General features: G+C 46.5%; 1 protein-coding gene across 21 annotated transcripts in view; it reads left to right on the forward strand.

The window, feature by feature from the left end:
- The window catches only part of LOC105480573 (calcium voltage-gated channel subunit alpha1 D), a 327130-nt gene that overhangs the window by 221619 nt on the left and 86788 nt on the right, over window positions 1-18723 (forward strand). For 16 of the 21 annotated variants that reach the window (XM_011739655.2, XM_024792372.2, XM_024792373.2 and 13 more), the window contains 6 exons: window positions 10740-10827; window positions 11096-11155; window positions 12177-12203; window positions 14745-14905; window positions 15865-16090; window positions 16222-16429. In XM_011739655.2, coding sequence (XP_011737957.1) covers window positions 10740-10827; window positions 11096-11155; window positions 12177-12203; window positions 14745-14905; window positions 15865-16090; window positions 16222-16429 — 770 coding nt within the window. The remainder of the gene's footprint in view (window positions 1-10739; window positions 10828-11095; window positions 11156-12176; window positions 12204-14744; window positions 14906-15864; window positions 16091-16221; window positions 16430-18723) is intronic. The other 5 variants (XM_011739659.2, XM_011739661.2, XM_011739653.2 and 2 more) reach the window with 2 other exon arrangements.

Here is an 18723-nt window from a genome sequence, read left to right on the forward strand (position 1 = left end):
TGGACTCTACACTCTACAGCACGTGGCCCTCTACTTTATAGAGGTCTCTCCACCACGAGACCATCAGCTCCGTGGGAGCAGCAGGAATAGGGTCTGTTTCTGCCCTCTGTTGTGTGGCTGCACCCAGCATAGCGCTTGTCCCACACGTAAGCATGCCGTTACTTCCTTCTTGAGTAAAAGAATAGAGAGTAATAATAACTAGCATTCCTCAGATGCTTTCTGTGTGTGAGACACTGTTCCAAGGGCTGTGGGTGAATATGTTCATTCTTCTTCACACAACTCTGTGAGACAGGAACTTGACAGGTGGGGAAACTAAAGCACAAAGCAGTTCAGTAGCTTCCCAAGGCCATGTGACTTACGTAGCAAAGCTGAGATTTGAACCCAAGCTCTGCCACAGTCTGCACGCTAACCATCATTAACCCCTGCAAACACATGCCCCTGTGTCTGCATGCTCGTGTTCACGTGGGAGAGGATACAAGAAAAGGGTCTGCTGTGTCAGAAAGGATGCACATTTTATTTATTTTTATTTTTATTTTTATTTTGAGACGGAGTCTTGCTCTGTCGCCCGGGCTGGAGTGCAGTGGCCGGATCTCAGCTCACTGCAAGCTCCGCCTCCCGAGTTTACGCCATTCTCCTGCCTCAGCCTCCCGAGTAGCTGGGACTACAGGCGCCCGCCACCTCGCCCGGCTAGTTTTTTGTATTTTTAGTAGAGACGGGGTTTCACCGTGTTAGCCAGGATGGTCTCGATCTCCTGACCTCGTGATCCGCCCGTCTCGGCCTCCCAAAGTGCTGGGATTACAGGCTTGAGCCACCGCGCCCGGCCAGGATGCACATTTTAGGAATGTGAGTATTCTGCCCACCAATAGTATGTGCAGGTGTCTGTGCTCCCCACACCCTTGCTTACTCCAGCATTCCTGCCGCTGTCTCACACTGCCCCGCACAACTCTTCCCTAGAGTACGGCGTCTGCACTCTGAAGACCAGCTGGCTTAGAGTGATCATGGAATCACGGGGCTGCAGGGGGTTAGAGATCCTAGAGTCGTTTCTCTTGTGACCTGGTGGTCATGGGAGAGTCGTAGTGATGACAGTAGTGGTGATTGATCATGCCTTGCCAAAGCTAGGCACGTTGCTTTTATTACCGTCTCTACTGTTCACCTCTTACAACAACCTTACATGGTACAAGGTCAACTATTATTGACATCTTACAGGTGTGGAGGAAACTGAGGCTTCGCAGTATCAGGTAACCTGTCCATGGCCATCCGACATGGAAGTGGCAGGGCTGGGATTAGACCTGCCCTGTCAGAATCCAGAGCCTACCTTTTGAACTCCCACTTGTCCGCCCCATATGGTAGTGCTGTTTGGAATCACACAGCCAGTCAGTACCCAGGGCTCCTGACCCTTCCCTAAAGTGCCCTTTCCTTAACACCCTTCTTAGATGGGAAGCCAAACCCTGGAAACCTTTATCTAGCATGGGTTAGCTGGTTGTTGATTTAGAACAGGTTCTTAAAGACAGATGTTTGTCAATGGTTGTGGAAAGGGCACTTCCTCTCCACTGTTCGGATCCTGAGCTGGATTCCTAGCCAGGAGGAGGACTGGAGCAGGCGGGCATCCATTGCGTGAGGCCGCCTGGCTAGCGGGGCTGGCCGTGTGGGGCCCTGGTTTGGCTGCTGTTGCTGCCCTCTGCTGCTTCGTAATGAAATTGCCTGTGTTCAACCTGAAGGGGTCACAGTGGCCGACTTGCTTAAAGAGGATAAGAAGAAAAAGAAGTTTTGCTGCTTTCGCCAACGCAGGGCTAAAGATCATGGTAAATTACTGAGACTGAACTTTCTCTTTCCGCAACATCTCTGATACCTTTTCCTTGCATATAGGCATTGTGTGAAATGCATGTGCCGTGTGGTGTGTTCAGAAGATGCCTATATTTTAATTGCTTGATTTCTTTCTTCTTGGACTTTTCCAAAATAAGGTGCCCTTTCCAAGATAGCATTGCAGTTTTCTTTTTGTTTGAACCGTACCTTATAAAGAAGCAGCTGAACCAACTCAAAAAATTTATTTGATTCAGCATGAATATTCTTAGACTGGAAGACAGACTTTTAAAATACTTTTCCCCAAATGATGTTTTTAAATTTAAACTGTTTAGAAATTCCAATAATGTTATTTGATTGATTTTTTTTTCTCCAGGCTACACGTTTCAAATTGCTTCTCTGTCTCTTAGTCTCTGGCTACTTTGCCCAGGACTGTGCCAAAGTTATAGTGGCAGCTTTAAGAATGAAATTAGCTGGGTGCCGTGGCTCACACCTGTAATTCCAGCACTTTGGGAAGCCGAGGCAGGACTATCACTTAAAGCCAGGAGTTTGAGACTAGCCTGGGCAACAAAGTGAGACCCTGTGTCTACCAAAAATTTGAAAAAAAAATCATTTGTGGTGGTGCATGTCTATAGTCCCCAGCTACTTGGGAGGCTGAGGCAGGAGGATTGCGTAAGCCCAGGAGTTTGAGCCTGCAGTCCGTGATATTGCACCATTACACTCCAGCCTGGGTAACAGAGTGAGATCTCTGTCTCTTAAAAACTAAAAATAGACTTCAGGGATACAAAGATTTGGGGACACTTGCCTTTGAAAATGAGAATGGGCTCCTGTGGGAAAGTTACATTTCCAGTTATGTCCTAAAATAATGCTAAACATACCCTTCCTGAGAATCCCTGGAGTAGCTGTCAGGCCCATCCCTGGGCAGGCGGTTAGGTGAGCACCTGGCTCCCTGCCTTGCTCTTCCCAAGTCATGGCAGTGGTTCAACAGCAGCACAAAGCTTTGCCTGTGCACACCAGTGCAGCCAACCTAGTTCTGCCCCCAGGATGGGCCCTGGTCACCTGCCCCTGGTGAAAGTCTGTTTAAGAAGATTCAGACCGCAGGGAATTGAAGCCACTGCTAAGGGAACAGAGGGACACACTGTACTCTTTTCTTTGAAGTGGCCTCTGCCTCCGTGGCAATGCTGAGCTCAGAGGTTATGGGATGCAGACAGGAACAACCCATGGATATGTAAAGAGGGTTCTATTAGAGTCTAGGTCTCATCAGAAGGCCTAAAAGTGAAAAGGAATGAAGAGATTATCAGATATAAGCCCTTGTCCTTCAGCACGTTGTGGCCCCCAGAGGAGGGGAAGGAGGAGGCGGAACTTGCCTGAGGTGGGACAGTGAGTTGGGGGCAGAGTCGGGGCTGCCTGTTTTAGCGGTAGTGTTCACAGAAGGGTTATGAGCAGGAGGCTGGGCTTGATGCAGCGCCTGAAGGTGTCTGCAAGAAGAATGGCCTTCAACTAAGCAGGAAATAGTGTCATGGACATAAGGAAGAATGTCTTTAAAGACTGATGTAGGGATATAGCTCTGGAGAGGTTACCAAAGGGAGATAAATGATTTCTGTCCCCAGAAAAGAAAACATCCCCCTTGGTTCTGCCTTCCTGAATGCAGGCTTGGGCCTTGTGATTCTCTAAGGATTCTTGTGGCTTCTCCACTGTCTTTCTGAGATCTGCAGGGAGAGGAAGCAGGCTGACACGTTTAAGGAACTTTATTTTGAGTGGGAATGGCTTTTTATTGACTGAAATACCTGGGGACTCAGGAAGGACCTGACCCTGCTGGCACCAGGTGGGGCAGGAGCCGTCATATGGGCGCTGGGCTGTCCCTGTCCCTGGACACATGGAGATAGTTACTGTCTGGGCATAATTCTTGCTTGAGACATGGAAACCTTGGTCTGGCCTTGACCCACATTCTCCAAGAAAAGCCTGGCTTCTTTACAGCAGCAAGAGGCTGTTACCCTGTGGTGGCCTAATGTGTCACTACTATCATGTGCATGCGCTTCTGGATTTGGCAGGCCTGTACGTCGTGGTACTGCTCATATTTGTCATGAAAATAAGATGAAAACACAAGATCTAGGTGTCAGGTACCCTGTCCCCTAGGAAGGCAGTCACAACTCAGCCACTGCTCAGTTGTCCAGCCTCACCCCCTACCCTTTCCTTTGAAAAGAACGAGAAGCTTTAGGCTGCTTGGAGGTGGAAGGAAATGCTAAAAGAAATTCCTGAGTGTGCAAGAAAGCCCGTCCTGTGGATAACAGAAGAACGAGGCTCTGAGGCCAAAGACATCTGTGAATTATACTGCTAATGGGACAGGTTCTAGAAGGAGACCGGAGGGCTCTGGGCTCAGTTGGATGTGTGGCAAGCCTTCCCTTTGGGGTGCCTTGACTGGAGGACTGGGGCTTTCCTGTGACACCCTGAGGCCTCTGGGGAGTTACTGCTTCCTGTGCTGTATCCCATTCTTTGGGACATTCTGCATGCAGAGAACTTGGACTCAGTTCTCCTGGGCAGGCCGCTGGCTGGACCCCTGGCTCCCCTCCTGAGGGTGGTGGGCAGGGGCTCACTTCTTCTGCCCTCCCCTCCTTGCAGAGCTGGGGGAATGCAAGGGAAACCCCCTGGTAGATGGTAGTAAAACCAGCCAGCGTGTGGGCGTTTCTGCCTTCCTGCAGTTATAGCAGGTCAGAGGTAAATAGATCTTAGAGATGATACTGTCCTATAGCTCATCTTACAGATCTGGTAGCCAAGCGTAGGGGAAAAGAGGCCCTTGTCCCCTTGTCACCTGATGATAAGAACCAGGCTCTCCTGACATTTCTTCCATCATTTTTGACCTCATCGGCCTCTACCACTGAAGGTTGATCTGAGATTTTGCTATACCTGTTAATGGTGAACATAATTTTGAGGCTGCCTGCTTAGACCCACACATAAACTCATTTGCTCTGTGTGTGTGTGTGTGTGTGTGTGTGTGTGTGTGTGTGTGTGTGTGATTTGCCTCTGAATTCACAAGCCTGACACATTTGGCTGAGATGAATGTCGTCCTTCAGCATGAGAGTAGATGGATAAATGTCTACACCTTGGTGAAAGTGCTAGTTGTGCTGGGCTGAGAAGCAGCCGATTTCTCTGGTTTACTGTGTGTGGTATTGCCCATGATGGCATCTGGCCCAGTACAAGATCTTAAAGAGAAGCGCCATGACCCACATCCACAGAGAGTGCTCCAAGTAGGGGCCTGGCCCGGCTGCCCATGCTGCAAAGGCCTTGGAAACTCTAATTACAATCTGGGACGTGCAGGGCTGCTGTCTGCCACCATCCACTCACCCCCAATGGCACCCAGGGCCCCACCTCAGTCCACCACACTCTAAGCCTAAGGGTCTGCCCTGGAGCTCTTCCCAGAGATCCCAATGCCTGGAATAGATTGCAAAATTTAGGCCTTGAGCTTCCCCGGATTTCCAGCAGGCAAATTGTAGTGCCAGCATCCTCTCACAGGTCACAGGCTTTCCTAAGGCTTGGTTTTTCCCAGACTCACTGAAAGTAGTTTTTAAATTTATATAAAAAGTAAACTCTAACAAAGCTCTAACATTCCAGTTTCCTGGAATGTGCCATGGAGGAGGCTTCACAGCTTGTTACTGTGCAGATGGCCCCTGGTGCTTATTTCTACGGTAGGGGACTGGCACTTGTCGGCAATGTGGGGAGGTCTGAGGGGTCTGCCTGCACCCCTAATAAGGCCTAGCCACTTGTCAGCAATTAACACTGAGTCCCTGCTGAAGGGGACAAGGCCATCACCTAAATGGGGGAGTCACAATGCTATGGAAGCCAGTTAGGAGAAGCCCATGTGTTCCAGTAATTTGCCCATGGCTTTACCTACATGAGTTTTTTTTTTTTTGAGACGGAGTCTCACTCAGTCGCTGGTCGCCCAGGCTGGAGTGCAGTGGCGCAATCTCGGCTCACTGCAAGCTCCGCCTCCCAGGTTCATGCCATTCTCCTGCCTCAGCCTCCCAAGTAGCTGGGACTACAGGCACCTGCCACCATGCCCGGCTAATTTTTTGCGTTTTTAGTAGAGACGGGGTTTCACTGTGTTAGCCAGGATGGTCTCCATCTCCTGACCTCGTGATCCGCCCGCCTCGGCCTCCTAAAGTGCTGGGATTACAGGCATGAGCCACCGCGCCCAGCCACCTATATGAGTTTTTATGACTCTTTCTGTTTGGATTTTTATAAAAGCCCAGTCGTCACCAGTACAGCTTGATTTTTGTACTATCCTCGGTCACTGGGCTGATATCCTGTAAGTGATCTGGTTATATGCCAGATTTTGAGCGGTTAATAAAGGTCATCAGAATAGTAAACCAGCACTGGTAGATAATAGACCCGTTTGGCTTTTTGGAACTTTTTGATTTGTGGAATTTTAAGTATCAAACACCAAAATATATACCAGTATATTTAAGTATGTACCAAAACCACAGTACATACTTGAAAAGAGTGGTGAGCAGAAGTCAGGAGAGATTTCTCAGTCTCAGCTGCGTGTCCCAGGGCATTTTGGCCAGTTCTCTCCTTTGAGAAATCAAGAGTTTGTTCATATACTCTCAGAAGCCCCTTCTGGTTCTAACAGTCTATGATTCTTCTGTCCTTATTTTTAAAAAACATAGATGAGATCCTATTGGGACTAAAAGAAGGGAAAGTCGTATCAATTTATTAACATTAAAAAAATGAATGCCTAATGCAAGTGAAGGGTAAAATGTTTTATTTTTAATAAACAAGGTCTTTGTTATACCCACTGAGCCTGATCTTTTCAAATATTTTTGGAAAAGGGAACGCTCTCTGTCCTGTGATAGGGAGTAAGTAGCTGGAGAAGATAGGCTGCCAGGGCTCTGGTCAGAGCATATTTCCTCGCTCAGATTTAGGGGCTGGATCAAGGTCTGTTTCGAGGACCAAATGAGGTCTCCAATTTCTAGCGTAGGCACTGTCCTCTTCCTTTTCCGTCTGCCTCCACTTCTCCTCAACCCTGGCAACATCTTTCTGGGATATATTTATTTCTTATGTGCTGTGGCTCTTTAGGTGTCAAACAGCTATGACAGGAGAAGTTGCTATGCCTACACAAGGCAAAGTTAGACAATAACTCAGCTAAAGACAGAGAAGATACAAACCTTTGCCCACTTTTTGATGGGGTTGTTTGTTTTTTTCTTGTAAATTTGTTTGAGTTCTTTGTAGGTTCTGGATATTAGCCCTTTGTCAGATGAGTAGTTTGCAAAAATTTTCTCCCATTCTGTAGGTTGCCTGTTCACTCTGATGGTAGTTTCTTTTGCTGTGCAGAAGTTCTTTAGTTTAATTAGATCCCATTTGTCAATTCTGGCTTTTGTTGCCATTGCTTTTGGTGTTTTAGACATGAAGTCCTTGCCCATGCCTATGTCCTGAATGGTACTGCCTAGGTTTTCTTCTAGGGTTTTTATAGTTTTAGGTCTAACATTTAAGTTTCTAATTTTACACTGTTGGTGGGACTGTAAACTAGTTCAACCATTGTGGAAGACAGTGTGGCGATTCCTCAAGGATCTAGAACTAGAAATACCATTTGACCCAGCCATGCCATTACTGGGTATATACCCAAAGGATTATAAATCATGCTGCTATAAAGACACATGCACATATATGTTTATTGCGGCACTATTCACAATAGCAAAGAATTGGAACCAACCCAAATGTCCATCAATGACAGACTGGATTAAGAAAATGTGGCACATATACACCATGGAATATTATGCAGCCATAAAAAGGATGAGTTCATGTCCTTTGCAGGGACATGGATGCAGCTGGAAACCATCATTCTCAGCAAACTATCACAAGGACAGAAAACCAAACATTGCATGTTCTCACTCATAGGTGGGAATTGAACAATGAGAACACTTGGACACAGGGAGGGGAACATCACGCACTGGGACCTGTTGTCGGGTCGGGGGAGGGGGGAGGGATAGCATTAGGAGAAATACCTAATGTAAATGACAAGTTAATGGGTGCAGCACACCAACATGGCACATGTATACATATGTAACAAACCTGCATGTTGTGCACATATACCCTAGAACTTAAAGTATAATTAAAAAAAAAAAAAGAAGATACAAACCAAGAGTGATAGCCAAAGCTGATTCAGAGGTATGGAAGATTGCTCACACTAGATTCGTCTGTGCAATGATGAAAGTGGCCAGGGCAAAGTGACACTAGATTGGTCACTTTGCTTCCGGGGAGCTCCAAGAGAGCTTTTGTGAGATGATGGAGTTAACATGTGTGGGCCTCACTGATCATCGAGCCCTGGGGACCCAGCACCCTGCTTGCCTCATCTCATTCTTATCCTTTCACAGATGAGGAAATGGAGGTGTACAGAAGTCAGGTCACAAACGCGGGGCTATACTTAGATCCGGCCAACCTGTGCACCTGCTGTCAGCCACCATCCCAACCCAGCTGAAGGACAGTCAGCTCAGAGAGCAGGAGGACCCTGCCTCGCCCTCAATGGAGCCCTGGCACAGTGCTGCGAGACTATCTTCCCTCTTTGTTGCTGTTTGGGGAGTTTGGTTTTACTTCTTGTCTTTCCCCTCAATTAGTCTAGGGAGCAACTAGAATATTTCATACACTAATAGCTGGCAGGGAGCCAGAAATGCTAACTGATGACCCCGTTCCCATAGAAAATATGTAATTTATCTGTTTCAATCAGGTTGTTTTTAAAATGAAGCTTTAGGATTGAAATGCTGCGACTGTACTGATACCAGCATGAGACACGACTCCAGAGATTAAAAAGCCACAAAGACTTAGTCTGTTCAGAAGTTTGCTCTTTTGAAAATAATGACTAATGTTCCAACATGATTAATATTAGAACTATGAGACAGCAAACTGTTAAAGATGGAAATGATCCTCAAGATTGTGAAGTTCACACCACCATTTTAGAGACAGGAAAGTGAAGGCTGGAGAGAGGCAGCCCATTGCCCAAGAGACTCAGAAAACAGACCCAGGACTGTGGGTTCCCCACATCGTACTGCCCTTGCTTCCTGGTCCCCTCAGTCACTGCAGTAACCACCAAGGAAAACGCTGCACAGAACTGACACATGGTCAGATGTCAAAAGGATCTCCCACTGTGATTTTCTTTGTTGGATTTTACAATCTCCTAGCCTTTCTGCTGAATCAGAGTGGGGAATAGTCGAGGAGAATTGCATGAATAGCTTCTTGTGTGTCTGTGTGTGTTAATGGAGTTTTTTTTTTTTTTTTTGGTTTTTCCATGATTAGATTTGGTTTTTTGTTTGTTTTTGTCCAGTTTTTTTGTTTGTTTGTTTTTGCATGAAATAATGAAAAAGTAAATCAAGGTTTGTAATTGGTTTCTTTTGACTTAGGAGAGAAGAAAATTATTCTATGAGAGTACCAGCGATGTAACATGAGTCTATAATTTTACTCACTTGGTCTTAACTTTTGACACCCTTGCCTCAGTGTTCCTGGGCATGGCTGTGGAAGCTCCCGTGCAGGCAGGCTCAGTTCCTCGGGCACTCACAAGCGGAACAGATCAGGGATCTTCTTTGGTATCCTCAAAAAACTTACTTCTCAGACCACTGGGTTCCTTGAGCCAGGTTCCACCTATATCCCTGTTGTTACCTTTAAGAAGTCTAGTATGAGCAAGCTGGGCAGAACACAGCCCCCTACGCAGAGCTGCCTGATACAGCTCCTTTCCCTCTGAGCCTGGGCTGGGCCTCAGAATCTTTGCCATAGGGCTTCCAACCCACTACCAGTATTTGCAGATGAAACTTGAGGCATCCTTGCTAATGGGAGCCACATGGTCCGAGCCCACGGGCCAAGCTTTCCTGCTGACACCATACGGTCTGTAAAAACAGTCACTACAGTTCAAAGCCATGCCTCAGGAAAAAGGAAGTACACGTGGATTCTCTTCGGTGACTTCCTCTTTTACCTCTGCCCCCCACAGAATTAATTATTCTTTACTCTGGAACCTCCTGCACAGACCCCTGAGGTAGCTCTCTTCACAGCTAATGGAAGTGAGCCGGGGGCTGCCTGTTCCTCACCCCTGTTCCAGGTGGGTGGGGTGCTATGTGCCCTCTTTGTGCCCCCACCCTCCTCCACTGCCTGGGCTCCAGCCTGTGTTCATGATGTTTATGGGGTTGAATCAAGTGGATGAGAAAAGACGCTCATGCACCAGATGGTGGCCCTGGGTGGCCCCTGGACCTCCACACTCTAGTGGGCGTGTTTCCCCATTTCCTCCACTTCCGCTCAGGATCCTGCCATGGAGAAGTGGGACGGGCCCAGAGACCCCAGTCGCATTGGAACCAGAGTCAACCTTGCCCTCTGCTCACTGGTTGATAAAAACCTTCTTCTCTCACCCGTAACGCTCTAGTTTCTTGGCGCTCTAGGGCCAGCTTACTGGGTAAGAACTTTCTGCGTATTGGCTTCACAAGCTCAGCACAACTTCAGCATCAGGTAAAACAGCAAAAAAAAAAAAATAGAGTTGTTAACTCTAAAAAATGTTGTGCATGGTACCTACATGCACCTTTTGGGGCAAGCAAAGATGTACCTGTAAAGTACATTTTGGTGGCTTCTCAGTGTGATCCCAGAGATGAGGAGTATAAAGTGGTGCTATACCCAGCCACAGGATTCACTTTGATCCCTTGGCTTCCTTTCTTGGAAATGTCTAGGTGGATAGAATGTCCTCCTGGAGGGGGACTCTGTGCTTTCCCTACAGGCCATGGGCACAGAGGCTCACCTGCGGTGGAGAGGCCTGGCTCCCTGGCACTCCCTTAGCCCAGCTGAGCCTCTGAGGGCCCTCGTCGCCCTCCTCCTGGGTTCCAGAGGTCTGCCTGGTGGCAGAGGCTCCCACCTGGCCTGCTCCCAGGCATGCAGTGTGCCCCGCATGCTCTCTGAAGCCCTTCTTCTCCCCACAGCTAGCATGCCCACCAGTGAGACTGAGTCTGTGAACACAGAGAACGTCAGCGGCGAAGGCGAGACCCGAGGCTGCTGTGGAAGTCTCTGGTGAGTGTGGGGAGCACTCGCCCTCCTTCGCTTCCTATTGTCTCAGAGAAGCAGGTGGTGAGGAAGATGGCCCAGGCTGCAGCAGAGCCCCGGGCCATCGCCTTGGGTGTGGCGGGCGGGAAGACTTCTCGTACCCCTTGCCACACTTCCTCCTGTGCCAGGGCTATCCCTCCTGCACACCCCCTCCCGGCATTTGACATGCCTCTTCCTGTAAGTAGAGCCCGTGAAGAGTGTGGTGGTTAACCCGGCCACCTGCTGTGTCCATTAGGTGCTGGTGGAGACGGAGAGGCGCGGCCAAGGCGGGGCCCTCTGGGTGTCGGCGGTGGGGGTAAAGGCCTGATTCTGCTTCCAGCCTGGGTTTGGCATTTGTGCTTTTGAAGAAGAGCTTCTGTGGCAGAGTTGCTGACTAGAATGTGCTACATATTGAAGTTTTCCTTTGCTCGTGGGACCTTCCTAACCTCAGGCCTGGCGGTTGGATGGCGAGGCCCTGCCTTCTCAGTGCCTGGCACTTTTTCCCTGGAGCCCTGCACCAGCCTCTGCTCCTGATGGAAGGCACCATTGCATTAACACTCACTGGCTTTTTCTAGATGATTTGGGCTGCGGCAGCTGGCGGGGCGGGGGGTGGCTGGGGGCACCAGCAGTGCAGAATGTGCTGGGCACTGCCTGCTGTGGGGGAGCCCTGTGCAGTTTGGTTTTGTTTGCTGCTTGCTGGTATCCTTCAGGTCTTATCTCTGTAAAGTGCAGGTATCATTTTTAAGAGAACTCAATCTTACTCTTGGCAGAGTTTCATAAAAATGATGTGTTATGGGCAGAATATGCAACCCTTTGTGAAGTGATTTTGCCTCCATTCTCTTGCTCTGCCCTCTCTGAGACATCATGAAGCAGACAGAGAATGGGTTTGTCATCCCCATTTTACGGATGAGAACGCTGAGGCCCAAGAAGACATGCTGCTTTCCCATACTCCCCCAGTGGGAGAATGGCAGCGCTGGGACTCCTAGTGCAGTGCTCCTTCTGCGGTAGTAGCAGCAAATGCTGCTGTTGAGATGAGTGGCAGGAGAGACTCTGCTGCCTTCATTTTGGCCCCTGCATCGCTGCCTGCTGCCAGGGCCCGCAGGGAATCTGGCTGAGTCTTCCCTGACCTGGGCCTTGAGGATGCTCGGTCTGCTTCTCTGGCCCTGGCAGCACCCCGATTTCTGCTCTGGCCTTGCCCCCGCTGGCCTGCTGTGGTAACCAGGGGTGCTAAGTCCAGGCTGTATGCATGGCTTTTATGATATCTCAGCTAAAATGATGGGGAGTGTGTGCTCAAGCCCTCGGAACCAGAATCTTAACACTTTTTGTCTTTCTTTCAGTCAAGCCATCTCAAAATCCAAACTCAGGTCAGTATCTTCTTTCTGTTTCTTCGTCAGCCTGTGTGTTGCCTTTGTATGTTCTCGCTTCTGAATTTTATGTAGAATTGCTCGGGACTTGAGTTTTCCTCTATGGGTTATAACATTGATACCGAATTGCAGTCAGTCAGTTGAATCCTATGAGCCTGCCTTAGGGGGCAGTGTAATTGGTGCCAAAAATCTCCCTCAAAACAAACCAACAAGACCCAGTAACGATTTTTGCCTCCCCGTTAATCCTCCTTATTCTCTGAGTCATTTCCCTAAGAGAGCTGCTGCTTGTCACTTTTCTGCTCAAAAGCTTTCCATAGAAAGGGAGTTCAAGAAGTCTCCCACGGTACTAGCATTTCTTGATGTGCATGCAGGTTACGTGTTCGGTTGGTAAAACTCGTTGAGCCATGTACCTATGATTTGTGTACTTTTCTGTCTGAGTGTTATTTTTCAACAAAAACATTTTCCTACTATATATAAACACTAACTTAAAATAGACAAGGACCTAAATATAAAATATAAAATCATGAACATTCCAGAAAGAAAACGTAGGAGAAAGTCTTTGTGACCTTGAGTTAGGCAAAGGTTTCTTAAGATACAACACCCAGTATACTCTCTGTAACAGAAAACAAACAGATAAATTGGTCTTTGTCAAAATTAAACTTCTGTTCTTCAAAAGAAAATACAAAGGTAAACTTCAGACTTGGAGAAAAATATTTGCAAAGAATATTTGATAAAGGACTGGTATCCCATATGTATAAAGATTAATACATAAAGAAGAGTGTCAATAATAGAAAAACCCAATAAAAAATGGGCAAATTTTTAATAGTCATTTCACCAGAGAAGAGATGTGGATGGCAAATAAGCACATGAAATGACCATCAGTTGTTACAAAAATGCACATTCAAATCACAGTTGGATACCACTACACGCCTATTAGAGTGAATCAGATTTAAATATCTGACAATGCCAGGTTCTGACAAGGATGCTGATTGGTGGGAACTTTCATACAATGTTGGTGGACGTGTCAAATGACACAGCCGTTAAAAAAATAGTTTGGTAGTTCCTCATAAAGTTTAAACATATATTTACTGTGTTTATATTTGGCCTAGACATCCTGCTTCTAAGGTGTTTGTATAAGAGAAATGAAGATATATGCACATACAAAGTTGTAACATGAATGTTTATACCAGTTTTATTCATACTTACCCCAAGCTGGAAATAACCCAAAGGTCCATCAAATGTAAATGGGTAGGCACGCTGTGGTTCACCAGTGTGATAGAGTACTAGTTTGTGTCTGCCGAGTTTTGCGTCCCAGGAGAAACCCAGCTGTGAGTGGGACAGTCTTTAGAGTCCTTAGTAGAGTTTTTCCACGCTGGCCAACATGTTAGAAGTTGCTCTTTCCATTGGAAACTGCACGGCAAGAGCAATAATAAAATGCACCTTGCTTGATCCAGGTTTTGGTAAAGAGTTAGCACAACTCTTTCTCTGCTCACTTCCTGGGTTACAGATTTTCTTTTTGCCTAGCAACACAGCTGAGTCAGCCAGGGCAGCTTGGGTAGTCTGGAGATTCCTCTTGACTCAGACCCCCAGAGGAAGTACCCCATTGTCGTTAGTGAGGCAGCACAGCCTGGAGAGGACTGATTTCACCAACTGGCCGGCCCTTTCATGGCATCTGGGTCGCTGAGCTGCAGCTCACGGCACACTTTACCAAACCATCCCCTTGTGGCAGGGAAGGTTTTCTAGGAGGAGATAAGCTAAGGGAGAAAATATTTTCTCTGATCACAAACAGGAACTGAAGGTGGGTGGAGGACATGCTACTTGTCTGTTTGGCTCAGCTCATTTTATTTTTATGAAAACACGATTCAATATTGGCTTTTCTCCTAAAGGTATATTTTGAGCATCACTAGTTAGAAAGGGCACCTGATGACTCAGTATGAAAATTCATGTCCTACTCAGCTTTGACAACTCTCCAGGCTCTGGAGGAACCTCAGAGATTTAAGAAAGGATTGAAAAGATGCCCTTTAAAAAAAAAAAAAAAAAAAAAAACTAGCTTTGTAGCACTTTGCTGCCTGGTAAATTCTGTATGGTGATTGAGATGCTGCAAGAGATGTGTATAATAAGCGAAGTGGCTCTCTGCACTGATGGCATGAGCAGATCCACATCCCATATGGTGGATATAGGAACTGCATATGTGTGCAAGTATAGTTTTGCATCTGCACATGAATCTATGAATATTTAGATTTTCTAACCCACTTAAGGGCTGCATATGACAGATTCTGGAGTTATCTGTAAGCCATAAGGAAGGAAACTGATAGCATGATCAAGTCAATGTAATACTTTTAAAAGTCGCATTTTAAGACCAACATACTTTTTATTATGAGGTCTGTTAATTTCTGTGCCATTTGTGCTCATCTTTACTTCCTGCACTCCCACCCCAATCTGGACCTCCAGAGTGAAAGCCAAATTATCTCTCAATCCTATTTATTGGCTACTCAGATGCTGTATCTGTCATCTAGGGAGTAATGTTTGCTTGTCTTTCAGCCGACGCTGGCGTCGCTGGAACCGATTCAATCGCAGAAGATGTAGGGCCGCCGTGAAGTCTGTCACGTTTTACTGGCTGGTTATCGTCCTGGTGTTTCTGAACACCTTAACCATTTCCTCCGAGCACTACAATCAACCGGATTGGTTGACACAGATTCAAGGTACAAGCAGAGGCCATTCCTTTTTTGTTCTAAACTAGAGATTTCTGTGGCTGTCCAACTGCCATTTGGTCTTATCTGATCGCTGCACGATGAAGTATCAGAACGTTTCTAGTGAGGACAAACTTGGTAGAACCATCCAGACACAGCAACTACCGGAGCGAGGGTGCCGTCTGTGCCGCGTAGTGAAGCACCTTGGAGCCGCTTAATGCTGAGCATCTAATTGTCCTAACCCTGAGCCAACCTAGGACCGAGGATTCTCGGAGCTGGAAGGGACCTCATAACCCCTTCGCCCTGTGCTCATCGGGGAAGCTTCATTTTCCCCTGTAGTACTTGTGGCAGATGGTTTTGGTTCCCCTGCTTTGAATGCTCCAGCAGTGGAGTGTGGGACACTCATCCCCAGAGACAGCCCATTCTGGGTTTGACAGTTTTGAGCCTTTGAAAAGTCCTTCCTTTCATCCAGTCAAACCTGTTTCCCTCCACCTCTCCAGCCTGCTTGGTGGTATTTTCAGCTGTTGGAAATGACATTGATAGGTGACTGCTTCTGATATCGTCATGCCATAAACAAATTCAGACAGGTCTTTTTTGTGTGATTGAATGAAAAAATATGTATAACCTGATGGTGTCAATGCAGAATCGTAGGCTTTTAGGGCTGGAAGGTGTCAAGGATTATGTGATGAGCTGCCCCTTCCCATTTTGTCATCAGTGACACTGAGACCTGGAGAAATCCAGTAACTTCTCCGGAGTCACATACCTAGCTAGTAGCAGAAGCAGGACCAAAGCCTGGTGGACAGACTGTCCACGCAAAGGCCACGTTTCTGTCCTGGGTGAGGTAGTGAAGAGAGAGACAAGGTATTGGCTTATTTCCTGTGGGGTCTGTTAGGGAGGGAGGTGTGAGGGTCAGGAGCCGTCTGAGTGTCTTACGGGAGACCCTGAAGTTAGGTGCCCCTTTGTCTTTCCAGATATTGCCAACAAAGTCCTCTTGGCTCTGTTCACCTGCGAGATGCTGGTAAAAATGTACAGCTTGGGCCTCCAAGCATATTTCGTCTCTCTTTTCAACCGGTTTGATTGCTTCGTGGTGTGTGGTGGAATCACTGAGACGATCTTGGTGGAACTGGAAATCATGTCTCCCCTGGGGATCTCTGTGTTTCGGTGTGTGCGCCTCTTAAGAATCTTCAAAGTGACCAGGTAAGGAAATGTGGGTCCCACTGCAAATGTTTTATGAACAAGAGGCGGCGACCATCACGTCCCCGGGCAGGTGATGTTCTGCTCTGTCCCACATGGGTGTTCTGAGCTCACACCCTCATCTTGACTTATAGGCACTGGACTTCTCTGAGCAACTTAGTGGCATCCTTGTTAAACTCCATGAAGTCCATCGCTTCGCTGTTGCTTCTGCTTTTTCTCTTCATTATCATCTTTTCCTTGCTTGGGATGCAGCTGTTTGGCGGCAAGTTTAATTTTGATGAAACGCAAACCAAGCGGAGCACCTTTGACAATTTCCCTCAAGCACTTCTCACAGTGTTCCAGGTGAGTCCTCCCTCCATTCCCCGAAAAGCTTTGTGAGCAGCAGCTAAAACTCCTCTGCCTTCTTGTCTGCTCACACTCAGGAAGACAAAAGGACTCCATTTTTTTCATATCTGCCCTAATGATAGCCTGGTAAATTTTGTGTCATTTAAGTTATTTGTTCTGCATCATCCTCCAGCTATCTATGTTACGTGATGTAATTTTTTAAAAACTTCTAGCTACATTATAAAATAATTTTTAAAAATGTTTTTCACACTCAAGCTCTTCTCAGAAAACTTTTTGATTGATTTTGTGAGGTTTCTTTGAAATAGACTCTAAAATTCTTTTTTTCTTTGCTACTTTTTGTTGGCAGGCCGGTTTATAATCCTAGTTATAATAGATTTACACAAGAAGCGAATTCTCATGCCTCTATGCTTTGGTGTGTAGTTGGAGGAATCAGAGTGGTAGGAACTGTGACAGCCATTGGCCCTTCTGTCCTCCTCCTGGTACGCAGTGAGGACACACAGATTCTGAGGGTGCCTGTCCTGTGAGGCCTCTGCAGGCAGTGGTGAGAAGGAAACGGTGGTTGCAGAGAGGCACCGATGGCTCTGCCGCTCAGAGCAGCAGCACACGCTCCCCTGATTCTAAGCTGAGGTGCTCAGAACCCTCCTCCTTGGACAGGGTCTGATGGATAAGTTTAAAAGATCCACCTGTCCTTATTGCTTTTCCCGTGTGATGAGAGCTGCAGAGCCCTGCCAGAGAGGAAAGGCAGCAGACAGCTGGGTCCTGTGGTGGCCCTTTCCATGCCCAGCTCTCTGCCGTGGATGAGTCACTTACCCATTTCTGAAGAAATCCAGAGACCAAAGGGAATGATCTGGACAATTCTTTCCCACCTGGTCATTTTGAGACATATATAATCTACTGTAAGCCATAGTTTTGTTGTTTGAATTATACTTAAATTTTGGCTGCTAATCAGCCATTCTTTTTTAAAAAATTTTTTCTTTCAGAGAAACTGTTGTCTTTTTTTTTTTTTTTTTTTTTTTTTGGTAATGCATGCATATGGCACAAAATTCTAATGTTACAAATGAATAATAATTCTCCCAGCCAGCCACAAATTTCCTCTTCTAGGAAGCAACCACCATTAAACAGTTTCTTGTGAATTCTTAGATCTACATTTTCTGATAGCTACAACTCAGTTAAGCTACCTATAGGTGACTTTCCACAGACAGGAGCTCACTCGACGTGCTGTTTTGCATCTTGCTTTTATCTCTTCAAGTGTCCTCAAGAGCCTTCCTGCTTGGTCCATAAAAGGCTGCCCCTCCTTCGAAATGCTGTATCCATGCAGTGGTACAGATGTGCCATTGTTCATGTGACCAGTCCCTTGCTGACAAGCATTTAGTTCTGTCCGGTCTTGGCCCACATAAACAGGGCTCCGGTAGGTGATCCTGAACACGCGTCAGAGGGCACATGTGTTGGCTGTAGATCTGTGGGACAAACTCCCAGAAATGGAATTGCTGCTTTAGAGGGTGTGTCCATTTTAAATATTGAAACCCTTGCCCAAGTGCTCTCCTTATGGTTGTATTAGCTCATTCTCTTCACACTGCCCATTGCCTCACTGCCTCTCCCCTCAGTGGAGAGCATGCTTTGGGATGCCCATCAGATAGGTGAAAATGGCGTTTCATTGTACTTTTAACAGATACTCCTCTTATCAGGAGTGAAGTTGAACATGTTTTCATATGACTCAGAGCCATCAGTAGTGCCTTTTCTGTGAATTACTTTATCTTTTCAAATCATTTGCCCATTTTTGTTTGGTTGTGATCCATAACAGTTTAAATTTTAAAAACATATAGTTCAGATTGAAGATAAAGGAGCTCTGTCTGTCGTTGGAAGAGAGCATTTTTTTTTTTCATTACTGTTCTTGTTCATCTGATTCTATTTCATCATGGATTGAATTATCGAGTACGATCAGCAGAGAAGATTAAATTTCAGGTCATTGGTGATATCTACTCTTAAGGTAGTTTTGTAAATTTACATGAGACATTTAGAATTTCCTGCTTCTGTAATTTCATAGGTATAATTATCCATTTCCACAGTTGATGGACTATGTGGAATGCTATGTAGCCGTTAAAAGAACGAGGTGCACCTTCTGACACAGAGGGTCTCCAGAGTATGTTGTTGAATGAAAAAACAAGCCAGTTGCAGAAAACTTTGCATAGCATGAAACGCGTTATGTCTGAAAACTCAGAGAAGACACCTAGTGCTTGTTTTCTTTGTTTGTAAACGTTTTTAAATCCGTAGTCGAAGGTTCCAGAGAGACA

This window comes from Macaca nemestrina, chromosome 2 (assembly GCF_043159975.1).
Source record: "Macaca nemestrina isolate mMacNem1 chromosome 2, mMacNem.hap1, whole genome shotgun sequence".
Taxonomy (NCBI): Eukaryota; Metazoa; Chordata; class Mammalia; order Primates; family Cercopithecidae; genus Macaca; species Macaca nemestrina.